The sequence below is a fragment of the Equus asinus genome, chromosome 13 (genome assembly GCF_041296235.1).
Source record: "Equus asinus isolate D_3611 breed Donkey chromosome 13, EquAss-T2T_v2, whole genome shotgun sequence".
Classification (NCBI taxonomy): Eukaryota; Metazoa; Chordata; class Mammalia; order Perissodactyla; family Equidae; genus Equus; species Equus asinus.
Window position 1 is genome coordinate 37,289,502 of NC_091802.1, and position 20,021 is coordinate 37,309,522.

The window sequence follows — 20,021 nt, forward strand, 5'->3', positions numbered from 1 at the left end:
AACATCAAACTCCATGCAGTTAATTCAATTTTAGCTATGTAACATTTATGCCTTTTAAGACCAAAAGAATTTTTCTATCTGGAAAGCAAATTATTTTTGTTTGCTTGTTTAAAATTTTACTCCTGATGATAAGATTAATTGATTTTACTTCTGTTTCAGTTAGGATTTGGGGGGGGGGGAGTAGCTGACAAATATTTCAGAGCTTAAGAGGGAATGCTACTACGGTTTTTCATATTTAAGTTTAAAAAATTAATACATACCCAATTTCACCAACATTTCATCACTAAAATACTCACAAAAAAACGCTTCAATCTGTCTGTGTTAAACAAACCAGTTTTACAAAGAAAAGAGACCCCCACCTAATAATATGTTATTTTTAAAAAACTAGTTGACTAAACTGAGATACACTTCAAAAAGTGATTTCTGATTTTTATGGGTTAACCATCTCTCCCATAAACATTCTCAAATTTTTAAGAATTATTATTAACACAACTTAACTTCCGTTCTTAAACAACCTGAAAGTATTTGCTCAGCAGTTGTATGATAAATTATTGAGTAAATTTTCCTGATTTTCTTTGCATTTCTAAAATGTGTTTCTAAAATGTGTAGGAAACAAATATTAGAGGTCCTTCTAAATTGCTCTGAAATGAGGTTTATGGTCTCTTTCCCTATCTTCCTCTTCCTCCCTGCCCCTCCCCCCGCACCTCCCCTCTCTCTCCCCCCTCCTTTTGTTCCTCCATTTTTCTTCCTACTCCCGACACTGTCAATTCCTTTCCTCCTCCCCCTTTACCTTAACGCTCTTCTGTTTTTCTTTTTTCTTTGTTACTTCTCTTCCCCCTTTTATTATTCTCTGGCGCCTCTGCCCCTCAACCCATTTCTTCCCTCTTTTTAATCAATATACCCACCCCAAACTTTCTGTCTTTTCTTCACTCCTTCCCTTTTTCTTCTTCCTTTCCCACTATCACTAACTTGTTATCATTCGTACTGTTATTTCTGGTGAAGTGGAAGGATACAGAGATGCTTGAATTATTTTGTACACAAAAACGAGAAACTCGTTACATTTTTGAGGAGAACCCCAGGGTGACTCAGACCCCAGAGCTCCTCCACCCCTGTACTCCCAGCATGATTGTCTGAACAGTCACTAGACACTATTACTTCTTTGTATCATTTTTCTGTGTCTTATGTTGCTTATAACTAATGTTGTTAACATTTTATGTATCAAATCCTTGAGGGCAAAGACTATATATCATCCAGGGAGTCCAACACAGTGCCAACAGGTGTCCAAAAATATGTATTAAATAAGTATCTTTTGATACTGTCTGGGAAGAAGACAGGGTTAAAAATGCTGTGTTCAGCCTGTAAGTACTTTTTCTTTTTTTCCTCCCTCCCTCCCTTCCTTTCTTCCTTCCCTCCATCTCTCCCTTCCTCCCTCCCTCCTTTCTTTCTTTCTTTCTTTCTTTCTTTCTTTCTTTCTTTCTTTCTTTCTTTCTTTCTTTCTTTCTCTTTTTCTTTCTTTCTTTCTTTCTTTTTCTTTCTTTCTCTTTCTTTTTCCTTCCTTCTTTCTTCTTTCTTTCTTTCTTTTTTTGTAAATACAGTACTCCACTCCACGATGATCAGATGAAACACAAGTAAACGTAGTCGTTCAAAAGGCTGATAGGTCTACATCAATAATAGCAACCAAGAGGTATCTCTGGGCTTGTTGCGCCCAAGTCTTGCACCCAATGTCCACTGATGAGCATCCTCTTTCCCTTGTTCCTTGTCAAATAGCCTCAGAATTCTTCTCAACTCAGGGCTTCAGTCAGTCAGTGGCAACCATGCGTTAGTTGGCACATCCCTTTCCCATCCTGATCTCCGTGATGCCACACAGCCAGGATGACGATCTCTAGGGACAGTCCACATGCGCCTCCTGCCAGGAGCTCTCTTAGGGTCTTCCTTCTGGAATGTAACTAGCAGCCAGCCCACTAATCATGTAAAGAGTTGCTATTTTGTATTTCATCCAAAGCAAAAATGGCACCCCAAGACAGCCTTCCAGCTCAGCGATTCCCAGGATGTCTGATCCAACCACCTACCCACAGCAGATGCTTATTGAATATCCTAGCTACCAGATCACCTGTGAACACTCAAGGAAAAGACAAACCAATTTTTACAGCAGGCTAGATTAAGGCAAAAATTAAGCAGGTCATGAAAACACATTTTAATTTCTAATACTCATTACTAGTAAGAATATAGCGAAGTAAAGCATCCTACATGGCTGTGGGAAAACAATGTTAAGGCGACGAAAACCTTTAAAAATTCGTACTGTTTGACTTAAAAATTGCGCTTTTGAGTAACTTTTCTACCAAAAGTCCAGTACATAAAACATTTTATTTAGCCTTAAAAAGGAACAAAATTCTGATACCTGCAACAACATAGATGAACCAGAAAATGTGATGCTAAGTAAAATAAGCCAGACTCAAAAGGGCAAATATGTGATTCCACTTACATGAGGTACTAGAATAGTCAAATTCATAGAGACAGGAAGTAGAATAGTGGTTACCAGACGCTGGGAGGAGGGGGTGGGGTGGGGAGTTAGTGTTTAATGGGTATAGAATTTCAACTTGGGAGGATGAGAAAGTTCTGGAGATGGATAGTATGATGGCTGCACAACAGTGAAAATGTGCTTAATACAACTGAATTTTACACTTAAAAATGGTTAAAATTATAAATTTTGTTATGTATATTTTACCATGATATTAAAAGGCAAAAAGAAATTTAGCTTTTGCAAAATCTAAAAAAAAAAAAATCTTAATGAGCAAAGATGTGTTATTTATCAGTCAAGAAAAAAAAACTTAGCAGTATAAATGCTTAAAAATAGAGGAATCTTCAAGTAACTTTTAACATAGCCACATGGTAAAATATTATGTAACCATTAAAAATTATGTTCAAAAAGGGTTTAGGAAAACTTGGAAGAAGTTTTAAAAAAATGCACATCACAAAAGTAATTGTGCTCATATAATCCATGTGTTTGGAACCATCTGAAAAAAAAATACTACTTGTGCATAAAAGCCTGGAAATTACTTTACAGAAACTCTTGCACATTGGATACCCATAGACGTGTACAAGAATATTCCCAGCAGCATTGTTTATAATAACAAAACCTAGAAACGTCCATCGACCAGAGAATGAATAAGTTAAGCCAGGTACAGTCATGCGATGGAATAGTAGTGAGCAGTGACAATGAATCTGCTTCAGCAACACGTATCAATATGGGTGAATTTCACTAATGCTGATTTCAAGTTTATAATTTTCACAATGCTGACTTAAAAACAAAAACAGAGACTGAAGAATATACACATTATGGTTCCATTTATATAAGTTCAAAAACATCTGAAACTAAACAATACATTGTTTAGGGAGGCGTCCAGAAAAGGTTAAACTTTAAAGAAAAGAAAGAGAATGATAAAATTCCAGAATGTGGTTACTTCTGGGAAGTAGCCCAGGGATGATCGTAGCGGGGCTCACAGGGACTTCAAAGATACTGGGGATGGATGTCCTAGTTCTTAATCTGAGTGGTGGCTAAGCAAGTGTTTGTTTTATTATTCTTGAAACTGTATGTGTATAGTTTATATTTTCTTTGGCGAGTTTGAATATTTCATAATAAAAATTAACTGAAGTAATAAAAAGCCTGGAAAAAACTGTTAACAGTAACTCTTTGGATTTGAAAATATTAGTGTATTTCTCTCTGTTCTTGTCTCTCTTTCTTTCTATCTCTTCCCTTCTCTCCCTATTTCTCTCTCTCTCCACTCTGCTATATTTTTCAAGATTTCTAGACTATTATATTTTTATAAGAAACTTAAAAAAAAAAGTCAAACGGGTATTCAAATGAATCATCCCAGAATACCTTTACAAGCCAAATAGGGAATAGTTTTGGGTTATCTGCTCTTCCAAGATTTGATGTAGCCAGAAATTCTCCTTTTATTAGCAAACCAGGGTTGATGGTTAACTGCAACGCACCCTGATCAATCACGGATGTATCTTGAGTTTAGCTAAAAGTCTGATTAATTATGCATGTTTTCATAATAAACTGAGAGGGTATGTGCTAAAACTTAGGATCAGCATGGTAAACAACAGGAAGCAAGCACTCAGATTCACACCTGCCCAGTCTGTCCTGGATCTTCCAGATAAATTGCTCCTTTCAACTCCCATGCTTGAGTCATTTTCGTTTTCATTTGCATTCACTGGAAATCCTCTAAGGGTGAAGCCCATTTCTTCCTCATTGGTCTGGGAGTTTCTTGCATTGGGACCATGTCTTTCAACATGTTGAAAACCACAGGGCAGGATCCATGTTGCTTCCTTTGTCTGAGTAGTTTCCATTATTTTCACCATGTAAGATCTTCTTTATTGTTTCTCCATGAGCTCAATGTTTTGAAAAATGTTGCCTGTCAAAAAATTCCAATGATCAAATCATAAAGAATTGTTCTCATACTGAGTGGCTGAGCAGAACTTCTTCTCTACACAAGTGGCAAGAGGTGCTGCTATTTCCACCAAAAGCAAAGGGACTTGGAATTGGAATTTGCCCACACAGCCTTGTCTGGAGCAAATGTCTGATTTGTGTTAAATGTCTTAACTGGTTGAAAATAGCCCATAGATACCACTGTACCCATTACACCTGTCTTCCTTCATTCTTAGAGCCCTGGATCTGGGGACCCTAGGGTTTGAGAAATATTACTCAGGACCAGCTTTCTTAGTTCCAGCACTTTGCCTAGGAGGAGAGCAGAAGAGAAAAGAAGAGACAGGGAGAGAACATTGTAAATCGTGGTAAACACCCTGAGGTACGATAGTATCATTGTTTCTACTTTATAGGTCAACTATGCCACAGATAAGGAGCAGAACCAGGATTCTAAACCAAGTGCACATGGACCCAAGTCTTTGCTCTTGTCTTTATACCAGTGGAGCATTTAAAAATCCCAATGCAATCCACACATGTATCACAATTTGTTTTATGCAAAGGTGTAAAGACAACTCAACGGAGAAAATGCAATCTTATCAACAAATGGAACAATTGGATATTCACATGCAAAGAAAGAAATTTCCTTCCATATTCCAGCCTATATACAAAATTAACTCAATCATATACCTAAATATAATCATTTATGTCATATAACTAACTGTAAAACTAAAAACCATGACTTCTAGAAGAAAATCTTTGTGACTTTGGGTTAGGGCAAAGTCACAATTGCACCAAAAGCAAATCAGTGACACCAAATGCAAAATTCATACACAGCAGAATTGATAAACCAGACTTCACCAAAACTTTAAAAACTTCTGCTCCTCAAAAGTTACTATTAAGAAAATGAAAAGAGAAGCCACAGGCTAGGAGAAAATATTTGTCAATCATATCTAGTACAGGACTTATATCCAAAATATACAAAGAGCTCTCAAAACTCAATAACAAGAAAACAAACAACACTCTCCCCACAAAAAAATGGGCAAAAGATTTGAACAGACGTGTCACCAAAGAAGATATACGGATGGCAAATAAGCTTGTGAAAAGACACTCAGTATCATTAGTCACTAGAGGAATTAAAATTAAAATCACAGTGAGACCCCACTACATACCTATTAGAAGGGCTAAAATTAAAAAGAACGACCATATCCAGTTTTGGTAAGACTGGAGGAACTGGAACTTTCATACAGTTGGTGGGAATGTAAAATGTTACAACCATTTTAGAAAACAGTTTCTTAAAAAGTTAAGCACACCCCAATCCTAGGTTTTTACCCAAGAAAAATAAAAGCATATGTCCATCCAAAGACTTGTTCACAATTGTTCATAGCAACTTTATTTGTAATAGCCAAAAACTAGAAACAACCTAAATGTCCATCAACAGGTGAATGGAGAAACAAACTGTAAATTCCATATGATGGAAGAATATTACTCATCAATAAAAAAATGGGTTATTGATCATGCTATAATACAATTGAATCTCAAAATGAGTATGCTGAATGAAAAAAACAGACAAAAAGCGGTACATACTGTACGAGTCCATTTCTATAAGATTCTAGAAAATACAGACTAATCTACAGTGACAGACAGCAGATCAGTGGTTGAGGGGGGAGTGAATAGTAGGAGAGAGGGACTCAAGAAAATTTAGGGGATGATAAATATGTTCATGACCTTAATTGTAGTGACAGTTTCATGGAAGAAAATATATGTCAAAACATCAAATTGTACAATTTAAATTAAACATGTGCAGTTAATTATGTGTCATCCCTCAAGAATGCTGCTTTTAAAAGTCCCAATACTGTGGAGGGAGTGGTGAATTGGAAAATGATCATTTTCCATCGTCATAGTAAAGATGGGTTCAAGCAAGAATCATCAATGGTTGTTAAATAAATCTGAGGGTAGGGGAAGTCTGATATGGAAGGGGATATTTGCATTGTTTTAGAGTATCTCCCTGTAGATTGCTTATTAGTTATAAGGATAAAAATAGTAACTGTACAGTGGGAAATCCAACCAAACTTTGACCAAGTGATCAAAATTATCATCAATCATGGGCAGGTAGACATCTTGTTCCTCCAAGGGCAATACTTTGAAAAGGACACACTTTCATTTTTCTAGTATTCCGACCGGGATGCACAACCTGAATCTAATCTAGAAGAAACATCCAACAAATGGAAATTGAAAAACATTCTGCAATATAACTGGTCTATACTCTTAAAAAAGTCAGTACCATGAAAGACAAAGAAAGGCTGAGAAACTGACTAAAGGAGAATAAAAGGGGCATGACAATTAAATGAATACATAATCCTGGACTGGATCTAATAATGGAGGGGAAATACCCAAAAGGACATTATTGGGACAATAATTGTAAAGAATTGTAATATAGACTATATGCCTTATATCAAAGTTAAATTTCTTGAATTTCATAATTATACTTATTGAGGTTGTATGAGTGAATATCCTTGTTCTTAGGAAATATACATGAAAATATTAAATGGTAAAGGAGCATGATGTATATAATCTACTCTCAAATGTTTAGAAGATAGATAATAGAATTATACAACAAAAGTGGCAAAATGGTAAAAGTCGGTAAATTTGTGTGTATGTTGGAGTTCCCTGTATTATTTTTGCAACTTCCCTGTAAGTTTTAAATTATTTCCAAATGAAAGGTTTTAAAAATCTGCAGACTAATGACATCGGAGTCTCTGGGTACTGAGGCATTGGAATTTTTAAAAATTTTCCAGGTAGGGTTGCCAGATTTGGCAAGTAACAATATAGGATGCTCAGTTAAATTTGAATGTCAGATAAACAACAATTTAAAAACTTTTTTTTGGAGGAGGAGGGGGATTAGCCCTGAGCTAACATCTGCTGCCAATCCTCCTCTTTTTGCTGAGGAAGACTGGCGCTGAGCTAACATCTGTACCCATCTTCCTCTACTTTATATGTGGGATGCCTACCGCAGCATGGCTTGCCAAGTGGTGCCGTGCCTGTACTCCGGATCCGAACCAGCGAACCCTGGGCCGCCAAAGCGGAACGTGCGAACTTAACCGCTGCGCCAACAGGCTGGCCCCTAAAAACATTTTTGAGTATAAGTCTGTCCCATGAAGTATTTGCTGCCTAACCAGCAAGTACGCTTTTGGAAAGCAACTCAGTCTGATATTTGTACTCTGCTTTTCTTTGTAGAATATTAGAGAAATTACTTGTTTTTTCTGTCTTCAGTATCTAAAATCATATCGGTCCCCAGTCTTATAGAGAGAAGGGGACTGAGATAAGTATAAACAGGTATTAAATGCCAGAGTTTATGACAATGAAAAGAAATCTTTAATGAATCTAGCATCTTCTGTAATAATGACAATAGTGGTCAACATTTTCTAGGGCTGATTATGTAGATGGTAGCCAACTTTGAGTGGCCCCCAATGATCCCAGCCACCATTCACAGCCTTGTGTAGTCCCTCCCACATCATACCAGGGTTGGTCTGTGTGACCAATGGCATATAGCTGAGGTGACAGTATGTCACTTCTGGATTTAGGTTTAAATCAGGCCTTCATCTCGGGTGCGTATCTTTGCTCTCAGGGAAGAAGCCACGTGGTGAGCAGCCTTGTGGAGAGGTCTGCATGGTGAGGAACTGCAGCCTCCAGCCTCCAGCCACGTGAGTCAGCTTGGCAGGTGACCCACAGCCCCAGACAAGCCTTCTGAGACTGTAGCTCAGCCAACAGCTGACTGCGACTTCATCAGAGACCCTGCGCCAAACCACCCGGCTAAGGCACTCCCAGATTCCTGATCCTCAGAAACTGTGTGAGATAATAAACATTCACGGTTTTAAGCTGCAAAAATTTGGAGTAATTTTGTTACACAGCAAAAGATAACTAATATATCAAGACACAATGTAACATAATATATCTTCTAAGTATCTGTGTTTCCCAAATCAATTCTTTGAGATCGGAACTACCACATTCCCCATTTTACAGAAAGGCACACTGAAGCACAGAAAGAGCCTGTCACTCTAGGTCACCCCACAAGTATGCATTGCTGGGTCTGTCTCCAGAGTCCTCACCCCTTATAGGGAATTTCACAGCCTTCCTGTCAGGGGCGGGGCTGGGTCAGCCTGGCTTTATTATTTCATCTTATTTCTTTCTCACCATAGTGTGAAGTGGAGGAGATCGTTCCAGAGAATACTACCAGCCAACTCACCCCCCCAGGATGCCTTCATGTTAACAAGACACTAACTTCACACTTACTATGAGGTAAGAAGGGCAGATTGTGTTTTCTTCTCCCCAATTTAGAGACGGGCAAGCTAAGGCTCAGAGTGGATGAGGGCTTTGCCCAAAGCCAAACATAACCTGGGGAGTGGTGGGCAGGTGGAGCTGGGGTTTGAATCCTCCACTCCTCTCTCCACCCCACCAGGCTACTCTCTAATCCAAATAATGAGGGTTGCCTTTCTGGAGTCCCCGTACCCATTGCAGGAATGGGGGTGGGGTTCACTGGGGACCCCGGAAACTGCTCTGTCCTTCATGTGCACATGCAAGGAAAAGGCAGGCAAAGCCCTCCCTTCTCACCCCTCTCTTCCTTTCCCTGGGAGGTGCTCCCACCTGGGAGAAAGAGGAGCTCAGGAACGCTGCACTGCTCGCTGTCTGGGAGGCCCAGCCCTTTGGCCTTTTATCCTAAATGCACCACCAATTCTCTAACTGGTGTAGAGGAAACATCCAACACCTTGTAGCTGAACCGAGCACCTTGTGGCTGCCCCTTCACAGCCCTAACTCTTCACTGCAGTTCTCCTCCCACGGATTAGGCTGCAACTACTAAGGGCTGAGCTCTTTTCTTGACAAACAAAAGCGGACAAAATAGCTTTTGAAAATAGGGAGAGGGATTGGGGTTAGAACAGAGAGGGGACTTCCAAGCTGATCCCTTGCTGCAGATGGCCAGAAGAGGCTGTAGGTAGTGTATTTTTTCTTGAAGATCCTCTAGAATGTATCTCTCTTGACCTGAGTTGGTACTAAGTGCTGGGGTAGGCAAAAATGTTTGGGACCATGCCCATGCTCGTGATGTGACTGGGGAGGAAAGCTGGATGGAGTCCTTCTAGGAATCAGGGTAGACCAGATGACTCAGTAAGTTTGTCAAGGTTTGGTCATCTCTTGTTTCCTCTGCAGGAGGAGAAGAATACCGTAGCCCCCCTTATCTGCGAGGGATACATTCCAAGACCCCCAGTGGATGCCTGAAACCACGGCCAGTACCAAACACTATACAGGCTATGTTTTTTCCTATACATACATACCTACCATAAAGTTTAATTTATAAATTAGGCACAGTAAGAGATTGATGGCGCTTTGGGGCCATTATTAAGTGAAGTAAGGGTTACTTAAACACAAGTACTATGATACCTCCACAGTCAGTCTGATAACCAAGAGGGCTACTAAGTGACTACCAGGTGGGTGGCATACACAACCTGGACACGTTGGACAAAAGGATGATTCACATCCTGGGCACAACCAAGCAGGACAACTTGAGATTTCATCATGCTCCTCAGAATGGTGTGCAATTTAAAACTTACGAATTATTTCTGGAATTTTCCATTTAATTTTTTCAGATTGCAGTTGACCCTGGGTAATTGAGACTGAGAGTAATTGAAACTGTGGAAAGTGAAACTTCGGATAAAGGGGGACAACTGTAAATCTGCCACCTGGTGCCAGGGAGATGAGAGAGGGATGTCTGCTTTCTGAGTCAGCCGGTGAGCTTGAAGACCAAGTGAACTTCTGAAGCAGAGTCCACGGCAGGGAGACTGCAGCCAGCCTTCTGAGTCACCCTGGCCTGGCTGCAGAGCTGGGCCTGGAATGTCTGCAATGGCCCTGTGGGCCCTGGGGGTGGTGAGTCACCACCATGAACTGGGAGAGCCAACTAGCCCTAAAGGTTCTTCTGCTCTTCCTTCCAGTTCTCAACCTGGGGCTTCGACTCAGAAGCCACAAGGGTCTGGCAAGAGGGAGCCTGGGTTCTCTTGCAACAGCGCTGCCCTCACCTGCTTCCCACACTGATCCCTGACTTCCATGGCTCCTTAGATACCGCCCAAACCAAACACTCCACATGTCTGGGCCATCAGTCTTCGTATCTGGGCTTCCGGCTGCTTGGAGGTGCCCTCCTGCCTCCCCATCCCTGTGTCCTCCCTGACTCCTCTCATCCTGGAAATTCTCCGCCGTGGACTGAGGCTCTGCCACCTCCTGAGCCTCCCCTCCCTGCTCCACCCCTGCACTGCGCTGGATTCTGTGGACCAGGGCACTTCTCACCATGGCGTGGATGCGCTGGTCGAGGTGCCAGTTGGATTTATTGAACTATTTTGATCAAGTCCAGCAGGCTCTGATACTCAGAAACTTCCCAAGGCTGTCTTTTCCATTCCCCCCCAACCCCACCTCCGACCTCCCAACATGCCCTGAGGGGGGCCTGTGGGCTTCCCTGGGAGTTTGGCATCTTCTCTGATCTCCTTCCCAGGTCCTCCCCACATCCCTCCCTCCCCACCCTGGGGCCCAGGCCACATTCTCCCTAGTCTGTCCACTGCACAGCATGGGAGCCAAAGATCAAAGGGAAACAGGGAGGGGGGTGGTAGAACGGTCCCCCTGAAGAGGCGGTGGGGTGGGGATTTAAAATACAACTGAGCAGCCCACCCCAAAACAAATCCCGAGAGCACCAGGCAGCAGGTCAGGCTGCCAGGACCCATCACAGAAGCTTCCTCGACTCTGGTTTGGCAGCAGAATTAGGGGTCTCAGGGAATGACGTCCGTTCTTCTTGGAAACCCTGTGCCTCCAGGCAGGGGTGCCCAGGTTTTGACACAAATCCTTCTGAGCCTATTAACTGTGTTACTCACCAGGAAACAAGATCGAAAGCAGGCCTCACGTCTTTGGAGGCCAAATCTGAATTGATGTCTAATGTCTGCCCATTGATAGCTGGGAGATGGAATTTGGAAAGCTTGCCCAGAAAGAAGTTTTTCTAGATGGTGAAAAATGGGTGGTGGGCGGGGAGGTTTCTAGGAAGCAGAGGTGAGTTGCTCCCCTGGTCTGGTTACCTCTCATCCCACACACACACTTAATTTCATGCTGGAGCTGCTCCCAGACTGGGGAGTTCACCTGGAAAGGAAAGTGGCCTTTATTAGGCCCTGGAGCTAATAGGCACAGCAGGAGCTTGGTTGGTTGTAGTTCAAAGTACCCCTGGCAAGTGGAGAAGGGAGAGCCTGGGAAGGAGGCCTTGGAGGTCTGTCTGCCAGAAATGTGGTCTGCGCCTGCCCCTTCCTGACTGAGAGCCCCGGGGACGGAGCCATGTGCTGTGTACCCAGAGGAAGGTGAAGGAGCCCCTCTGGGAGCCTCCAGTCTGAGGGGGCAGACGTGGCCGTCAGCCTCAGGGAGGCTCTGTGTGATGGAGAAGATGCAGCCCCGGTCTTACACTCTGATCTCAGAGAGCCCCCAGCCTGTTCAGGGAGACAAAGCCCTTGCCGTGGAGAGTCCTCCCCTCTGACGGGGAGGCACAGCATGACCTCAGGAGTCCCCAGCCTGATGGCAGAGACAGGACCAGACACTTCTCTCATATAGAGCGTCAGACACTTGAGGTGAGAGCCTTGAGACTCATAAATCTTTCCAGATAGAGCTGTAGCTGCCCCACCTTCCCCCCAGTGCCCAGGGTGCAAACGTGCCTCTTTCCCTGCTCTGCCTGCCCCTAAGCAGGGAGACAGCTTGAGTGGAAGTTCTCAGTTGCCCAAGCTGCCACCAAGAAGCCCTCAGTCTTCATGTGCTCTCAGCCCTCTGCCCTCTCTCTCTCACCCCTTTACTCAGCCACCCAGGACACCCCCTGCATATCACTATGGGGACATTGCCGCATTGCCAAAGCCCCAGGTCACTATCCAGAGCTGGGGTTCAAACTGCTCTGGCCCCACTCTCTCTGACCCAGGAGGAGCCCATTGCCTACAAGAGTGCCCCTCTCCCAGCTAGTGCCACCCTGCCCAACTCTGCTCTCCCCAAGGGCATCTTCTCTAACTGAGGCCACCTATAAAGGAAGTGGGGGATGGGAGAACACTGGGCCCTGTGCCCAGAAGAGAGAAGGAGGAAGAAGAGAGGGGGCACTAAGGTACCCTACCCAGGACAGCCCCCAGGCAGCAGCTGGAGATACCCAAATGTTAATCACCAATTAGCACAGTTCAGGTGGAAAGGACAACTTTATTACGTGTCAAATGGACTTAATGTGGCGGGAGCTGTGGGCTTAATTTCTTGAGATAAGATGCTTTTAGGCTAATCAGCAGGTCAGTGATGCCTGGATATAAAGGAGCAGCAGCAGACTTTCTTGAGACGGACTCTGAAGGGCCAGAAGGTAGGAGGAAGAGACTCCCCTGCCCTGTCCTTCTTCTGGAAGAGCCAGAAAGGGAGCCTGGTAAGAGGAAAGCCAGGACAGGGGATGGACGAGATGCTGGAGAGGAGGCGGATCTGGGCCCCGCTGCGATGCTCAGCACCCATGCATCTCACGTGCTCTTCTTCTATGTAGGAAACAAGAGGGTGGCTCTGACGGTTCCTCCACCATGCAGATGACAAAGGCAGGAAGATGGGGTCTTGCAGCCCGCACATCTCTAGATCTGGTTTCGGTTTCCAGGGCTTGGGAGGAAGGTTCCTCCCTGCTCTTCATCTCTACCAAAGACCCCCCTGGATGAAACGGGGCAAGCCCTCGGTGGAAGGGTCAGACTTCAGGAAGAACCTCCCTGAGTCGAGATAGTGAAGCCTGAGAAGGAGAGAGTGGGATGGTCCCACGTGCCATTTTCACTGAGGGCAAGAGGGCTGTGATGCATTAAGTGACAGCCCACTTGAGAGCGGGAGGCTGACTGGTATGAACTTTGGAGGGCTCTGAGGGGAGAATCTTGCCAAACCACATGCCTGTGATGTCTCGCCACTGGAGCTGGGAAGGGGGGGGGTCTATCCAGGCACACAGGTGTTCGCTGCTTTCTCCTGCCTGGATCCCTCCCCCACTGCCCTCCTCCCACCCGACTCAGACTCCACTGCAAAACAAAACAAAAGCAGGTTCACCTCTTGGCCAGGTTCCGTGTCCCTTCTAGACGCTAACTCTAAAGCCTCCCACCCTCCCCAAGGTGTTGCTCCAGCCTCTTAGAAAAGCTCCAGCCCCCAGGGCTCAGTGGCCCCCAGCTTTCAGAACCCGCACAGGCTCTGAGGCGCCAGCAATGCGCCGCCACGCTGGCTGCTCCCTCAGCATGGTGCTTCCACCTCAGCCTGGTCCTTTTCTTTCTTATCTCAGGAATTACCGCTAGAAGATGGTGGCCATGAAGACCCTCTCTCTGCTGCTGGTGTCCCTGTTCCTGGCCGTGGTGCTAGGAGAGAAGGAAGAGGGTCACGCCAGGTAGGGGTGAGGGGGGTCACCCGCAGGGAAGGGGACTGGGGAGGTGACTGGGTTCTGGTTTTCAAGAAGGAAGTGAGAAAGGGAGGAACCCCAAGCCAAAAGGAAAGAAGCTCAACGGAAAACCTGCCAGCAGTCTGAGTACAGAGTGAGGACAGAACCAGAGAGTATTTATTACGAGCTACTCTTGCAGCCGGAGAGACTGTGGTTAGATCTCGAGAAGGACTTCTCAGTGGTTAAGTGTCTGGAATAGATGACAGCATCTCCCTCCCTAAAGAAAGCCTTAACCACTCATTTATGCATACATCCGATCAATTTTTTTTTTTTTAAAGGAAGACTGGCCCTGAGCTAACATCCATTCCCATCTTCCTCTACTTTATATGTGAGACGCCTGCCACAGCATGGCTTGCCAAGCGGTGCCATGTCCGCACCTGGCATCCAAACCAGCAAACCCGGGGCCGCCAAAGCGGAACGTGGGCACTTTACCGCTGTGCCGTCGGGCTGGCCCCCACCTTTGATCGAATTTTATGGAGGGCCTCCTGTGTGACAGGCACAGGCGATATTTGCAAAGAGTGGACCACAAAGACTTCCTGCCCTCACAGAGCGTCTAAGCCCAAGGGGAGAACAGAGAAAGAATGATGGACGCGAGTTGCAAACCATCACAAGTATTGTGAGGAAAAGCAGGGAGTATTATGAGTGAATACAGCAGGGGGCTCTGTCTGTCTTTTGAGGGACCAAAAGAGACTTGTGTGAGTAAAGAGTTGGGCTTTCTCAGATGCCAGGATAAGCCATATGCCCGTGTAAATTCAGCTATGTAAATATGGCCGTCAGAGCCATGTGCAAGGAGAGACAACATCATGTAGAAGTTGAGAGTATACACCTGGGCCCAGACTGCCTGGGGGTAAATTCTGAATCTGCCACCTACACCGTGTGCTAAGTTAATCTCTCTGCACCTTGGTTTCCTCATTCACAAAAAGGGGTTATAGGGGCCGGTCCGGTGGCGCAGGGGTTAAGTGCGCGCGCTCCGCTTCTCAGCGGCCCGGGGTTCGCCGGTTCGGATCCCGGCTGCAGACATGGCACTGCTTGGCACGCCATGCTGTGGTAGGCGTCCCACATATAAAGTAGAGGAAGATGGGCACGGATGTTAGCTCAGGGCCAGGCTTCCTCAGCAAAAAGAGGTGGACTGGCAGTAGTTAGCTCAGGGCTAATCTTTCTGGAAAAAAAAAAAAAGGGGGGAGGGGACATAAATAGTGTCTACCTCCTAGAAGTATTCTGAGGATTAAACTGGGTCATGTACTAAAGGGCTTAGAGAGGGCCTGAGACATTGAAGTGCTGACTGGGAAGCAAAGAACTGAGTCAGGTGTGGCCAGGGCAAGAGGAGTAAAGGAGGGAACCAAGATTCAGTCCTTTGGGATGAGGGGGAGCCCTGATCCCGCTCTGTCCAGAAGCCAGAGCCACATACATGGAGGATGCAGGAAGTAGGCCCTTGAGTTAAAGTCCTAAAGTCCTAGGGTCTTGATGCATAGACAAGAGAGTGTCCCTATAAAAACTGACTCCCAACAAATGGGCTGGTTTGTTTTCAAATGTCAGCCTCCTGTCAGGGACAATCATTTACCCTGGCATTGTGATTCCTTGCACCCCCTCCCCCTTCCATGGAGTCCTGGTTTCTATCTCTCCCTGCCTCTCAGATTCCAGACTAAGGTCAGTGACTCCCAACCTCGAGGCCCCAGGTATGCTGAGGGGACTTTCATCAGTGACTACAGTATCGCCATGGACAAGATCCGCCAACAAGACTTTGTGAACTGGCTGCTGGCACAGAAGGGGAAGAAGAATGAGTGAGCTATTGTACACCTCCCTCCTGTACCCCGTTCTCCGGCTCTACCTTCCTACGTTCAGACCAGGCACCATATGTGGCCACACGAGCCACATGATGCACAATTCCAGGTGGTGCCTTTCACTTAGGTGATGATGGGGAACTGGACAACATGGCGGCCCTGGCCAGGACCCTGACTTGGGCAGCAGTCCAGTCTGGGGGCAGGACTAGGGCAATCTTCCAACCCTTTTCTTCTAAGGGGAAGGGTTGGGGAAAATGTGTGGGGCTCACGGAGGATCCCCAGGGGGCTGGGGATGAAGGCAGGGAGAGCTGAGCAGCTGCCAATGACTATTTGATGGTGGCTGTTTCAGACTTTGGAAATAGGATAAACTGCCCTCATCCTTCCTCCTTCTCTTTGCCAAATCTCTTTCCCTGCCCTCACTGTTTGGTCAACATGGTACATTCTGGAAAGCTATTCACTGGCAGCTGAAGACAAGCAGTGGGGAGGTTGAGTGGAGAAAGAGGTACTCTCTGCTCCTTGGGTTGAGGTACCAAAAGATTGGAGGTCTTTGGACTGGAGAATATCTGGTCTCCCCAGGCTCACCCACTTCCTAATCTTTGTCTTCCCAGTTGGAAACACAACATCACCCAGAGGGAGGCCCGGGCCCTAGAGCTGACCCATCGATCCAACAGGAAGAAGGAGGAGGAGAGGGGGCAGCAGGGGTGAGTCAGCCCACAGGGGAAGGGGTGAGGGTGGGGCCTCCTGAGCTGCCCCTGCCTCACTGTTCCCTCTCCCAGACTCCAGAGCAGGGCAAGACCCAGAGATAAGCATCCCCTTCCATTCAGAGTTCAAAGAGGGGTCTTTATTGAACTCCTGAAGGTCAGCCTGAGATTAAGGGAGAAGCCTAGGAGGAATAGAGGGAGGATGGGGTCCTGGGAGGGGTTTTGGGGCCAGAGTTTCTAAGATTGGTGACTTCGTGTGCAGAGTCACTGAGTCAAGGAGAGGGGCAGTGAAGGAGACCGTGGGCACTGCCTTCCCTGCCAAACTTCAGGAAGGTTGTTTGTGGAACAGGGGGACCCTCCCGAGCCCTGATACCAGTTACTTTCTCTGAGAGGAGTCTGTGGCAGAGATCACTCGAAAGAGTGAATGTTCCCAGTCACCTTTTGGGTTTACTGAAATTCATTCTCGGATACTTGTAGAGGTGAATTCATGGGATGTCTCCCACCAGATTTCTGTTCGACTTTGCCTATATTGAAGAGCCCATATTTCCCTGGCTGACAGATCTGGGTGGGGCTTTGAAAGCTGAGATAACTGAGAGGCAGCTGTATTGACTCCCTCCCCCCAAGCCCAGTTCCCCCTTGGAATCCCAGGCCCTGTATTTACTCTCCTGGGTGGGCCCAGGCTAAAACAGCCTGCCTGAGGCTCTCCCCTTTGCAGCTCCCTGCCCAGGAACCCCTGCGATGAAGATTTGCTAAAGGATTTACTGATTCAAGAGCTGCTGGCCTGGCTTGTGGACCAGATGGAGCTCTACAGGCGCAGGTAGGGGAGTCTGGTGGTTTTGAGTGTCTTGCATGGTGATTATAAGCTTGAGCTTTGGGGTCAGGCAGATGCTCAGATCTTCACCCCAACAAACACTGGCAAATTATTTAGACTCTCTGAACCTTGGTGTTTTCATGAAAATCGGAGCTATTTTAACCACTTCATGGCATTATTGTGGGGTTTAAATAAGATAATGTAAAGGAAAAAGCAGAGGGCAACGTCTGTGGAGTAATGAGAGTTCGTAATGTTGGCAGCTATTATTACTACTTACATTTCTTTCGAAACTTCCTCCAGGTGAGATGCTGCTCTCAATCCCCCTGCCCACCTGAGCTGAACTGTCCATCCTATTCTCAGCTTTCCCTCTGTACCCTCGTGCCATGGCACCTTCCTAGTGATGGCACCGCCATAGTTGGAGGCATGTTGTCCTTCTCTGCAGCCACTGCTGGTCTCAATGGTCCTTGAGTCTACCTCACCAGCTAGGAAGCCCTTCAATCTATTATGTCCCAGAAGCAAGGGATGGCTAAATACCATGGAGAGGGCCATGCACCCGATGGGTGAGACAGGACACCCACTCAAGATGCAGACACCAGACACCGAGGCACAGAATCCAAAATGCACTAAGACCTTGATGCTGGGAAGCTAGTGAGGGAGTGAGGGAACAAATCTGTGACAGTTTCCTGTAAGAGGGTAAGAAAGGAGAGAGGAAGGTGACCAGAACAATGGGGAAGAGAGTATGAGAACATCTCCACAGGAAGGTGGGTAACATTCTCTGTGCTTATTTTGAATACTTATAATTAGAAAGGTAATTTGGAGGTAGGAGCAACTGAACTATGGCTGGTTTCCAAGATAAATTTACTTCGCTGACTCCAAGCTGAAAATGAACCTCCTCTCCACCACTTCCCCTCCTCTCTCCACAGATTTCAGTGACTCTCACCAAAGCCAGCTCAGGACTGGACTCTGCCCTTCACTTACTCAGCTCCTGCCTCAGCCCCATTCCAGGGTGCCCAAGAGAAGCCAAATCAATAAAGTTTAAGCTGAAATAAATCTTTATGCCTATTGTCGAAACTTATTCAAATGTCTACTGAGCACTAACAGTGTGTCTGTCTGTGTGTGCGTGCCACCCAATGAAAAGGAGATAGGGCGCTTATCCATCTGATAATTCATCTGTTTATTCTGCAAACACTTATTGGAAACTTAGCATAGGCAGCGACCGTGCTGAACACTGGGGATACAGCAATGATGGAGACAGACACAGGACACGGCTCTCCCTCAATGTTTACACCCTAGTGACGGAGGCAGACCTGAATCTTTAAACACACAAACATATTAATAATCACATAACATGCTACATTATGTGAAGAAAGACTAGGGTGTTATGAGAGGACAGAGAAGCCTTATCCAGATGGAGTGGGGAGCCAGGAGGGCCTCTCTCAGGAAATGACATTTAAATGGGCAGATAAAGGATGAGGGACCCTTAATAAATATTAGCCAGTGTTATTACTTATACAGCAAAATGGGCAGTAGAGAGAATAGCACAAGTCGAGGCTGGCAGGGGGCAGAGGCAGGGCCTTAAAGGCCATGTTAAAGCTTTTGGATTTTATCCTCAGTGCAAGGGCAAGTCCTTGAAGGATTCTAAGCAGGGGCAGGTCAGAGAAAATCTATTTGCATTCCAAAGCAATCACACCGATGACAGGGAGGATTATACTGAGATGAACAGGGATGAAAGTGGAAGAGGAAGACCAGCGAAGAGGCTCTTGCAGGATTGCAGGTTTCCACTGGGGTGATGGTAGTGCAGGTGGAGGCAAGTGGACAGTTTGTCCAAACGACAGTACCTCTATCTTCCGGTGTTCAAAGCTTCCCTACCTCGGTCTGCTGCCTTCTCCCAATGCCCCACATCCACAGAAAGCAAGGCTGTCTCTCCTTCTCCCCGTTGCCGTGGGTTATCTTTGCCTGGGATGACCTCCCCTCTCCCCTTGATCTAGCCATATTTTAGTAGAGTCAAACACACCTAGATTCAAATCGCTTACTAGGTCTGTGACTTGGCAAGTTAGTTCCTCTCTCTGAAGCTCAGTTTTCCATCTGTAAAAATAAGATTAAAAAGTACCCACCTCATAGGGTTGAGGTAAGTATTAAGATAAGGCCTGGTACAAAGTAAATGGTCAATAAAAGTTAACCTTTGTTATTATTATTCACACTACCTAAAGCTCAGTTTAAAAATACAAGGGTAGGGGCCAGCCCAGTGGCATAGTGGTTAAGTCTGTGTGCTCCACTTTGGCCACCCGCATTTGGCGGTTTGGATCCTGGGCGTGGACCTACACATTGCTCATCAAGCCAAGCTGTGCTGGCATCCCACATACAAAGTAAAGGAAGATTGGCAGGATGTTAGCTCAGGGCCAATCTTCCTCACAAAAATAAAATAAAATAAAAGTACAAGGGTATTAGTTTAAAATCAGGGAGTGGCATCCTGGATTGGCTGAAGGGCTAGGCCAGTAAACATTAATGAGCAAAGTGGGGAGGGTGTAAGACAATGGGAAAGATAGGGACTGTGAAAATGGAAGAGACTGCTACCTAAAGGCATCCTGGTGACCAAACAAAAATTCTTCTGAGAACTGAATTTGCCTGAGGGCTACCAGTTTGCGATCTCTTCCAGCTCTGGCATTTTTGGTTTCCTCTCCTCTAAACTCCTGGAGGACTGAGAGTGTTTACCACACCATTTAGAGCATGCCTTTGCTCAAAAGATATATTTTAGTGATTCTCCATGATAGAACTGATTGTCTTGGGGACGAGTTTGGCTCTCTCTTTCTAGCGTCTTGGGTAT

At 45.5% G+C, this 20,021-nt stretch overlaps 1 protein-coding gene across 1 annotated transcript; it reads left to right on the forward strand.

Moving 5' to 3' along the window:
• The first annotated feature begins 12,784 nt into the window (after positions 1-12,784).
• Positions 12,785-18,243, forward strand: GIP (gastric inhibitory polypeptide). Its single transcript, XM_070482152.1, has 6 exons — positions 12,785-12,881; positions 13,752-13,853; positions 15,539-15,685; positions 16,294-16,386; positions 17,102-17,203; positions 18,121-18,243. Exons 2-6 carry the CDS (start codon positions 13,768-13,770, stop codon positions 18,128-18,130), a joined length of 438 nt encoding a protein of 145 aa, XP_070338253.1. The 5' UTR covers positions 12,785-12,881; positions 13,752-13,767; the 3' UTR covers positions 18,131-18,243.
• Positions 18,244-20,021: the final 1,778 nt, after the last annotated feature.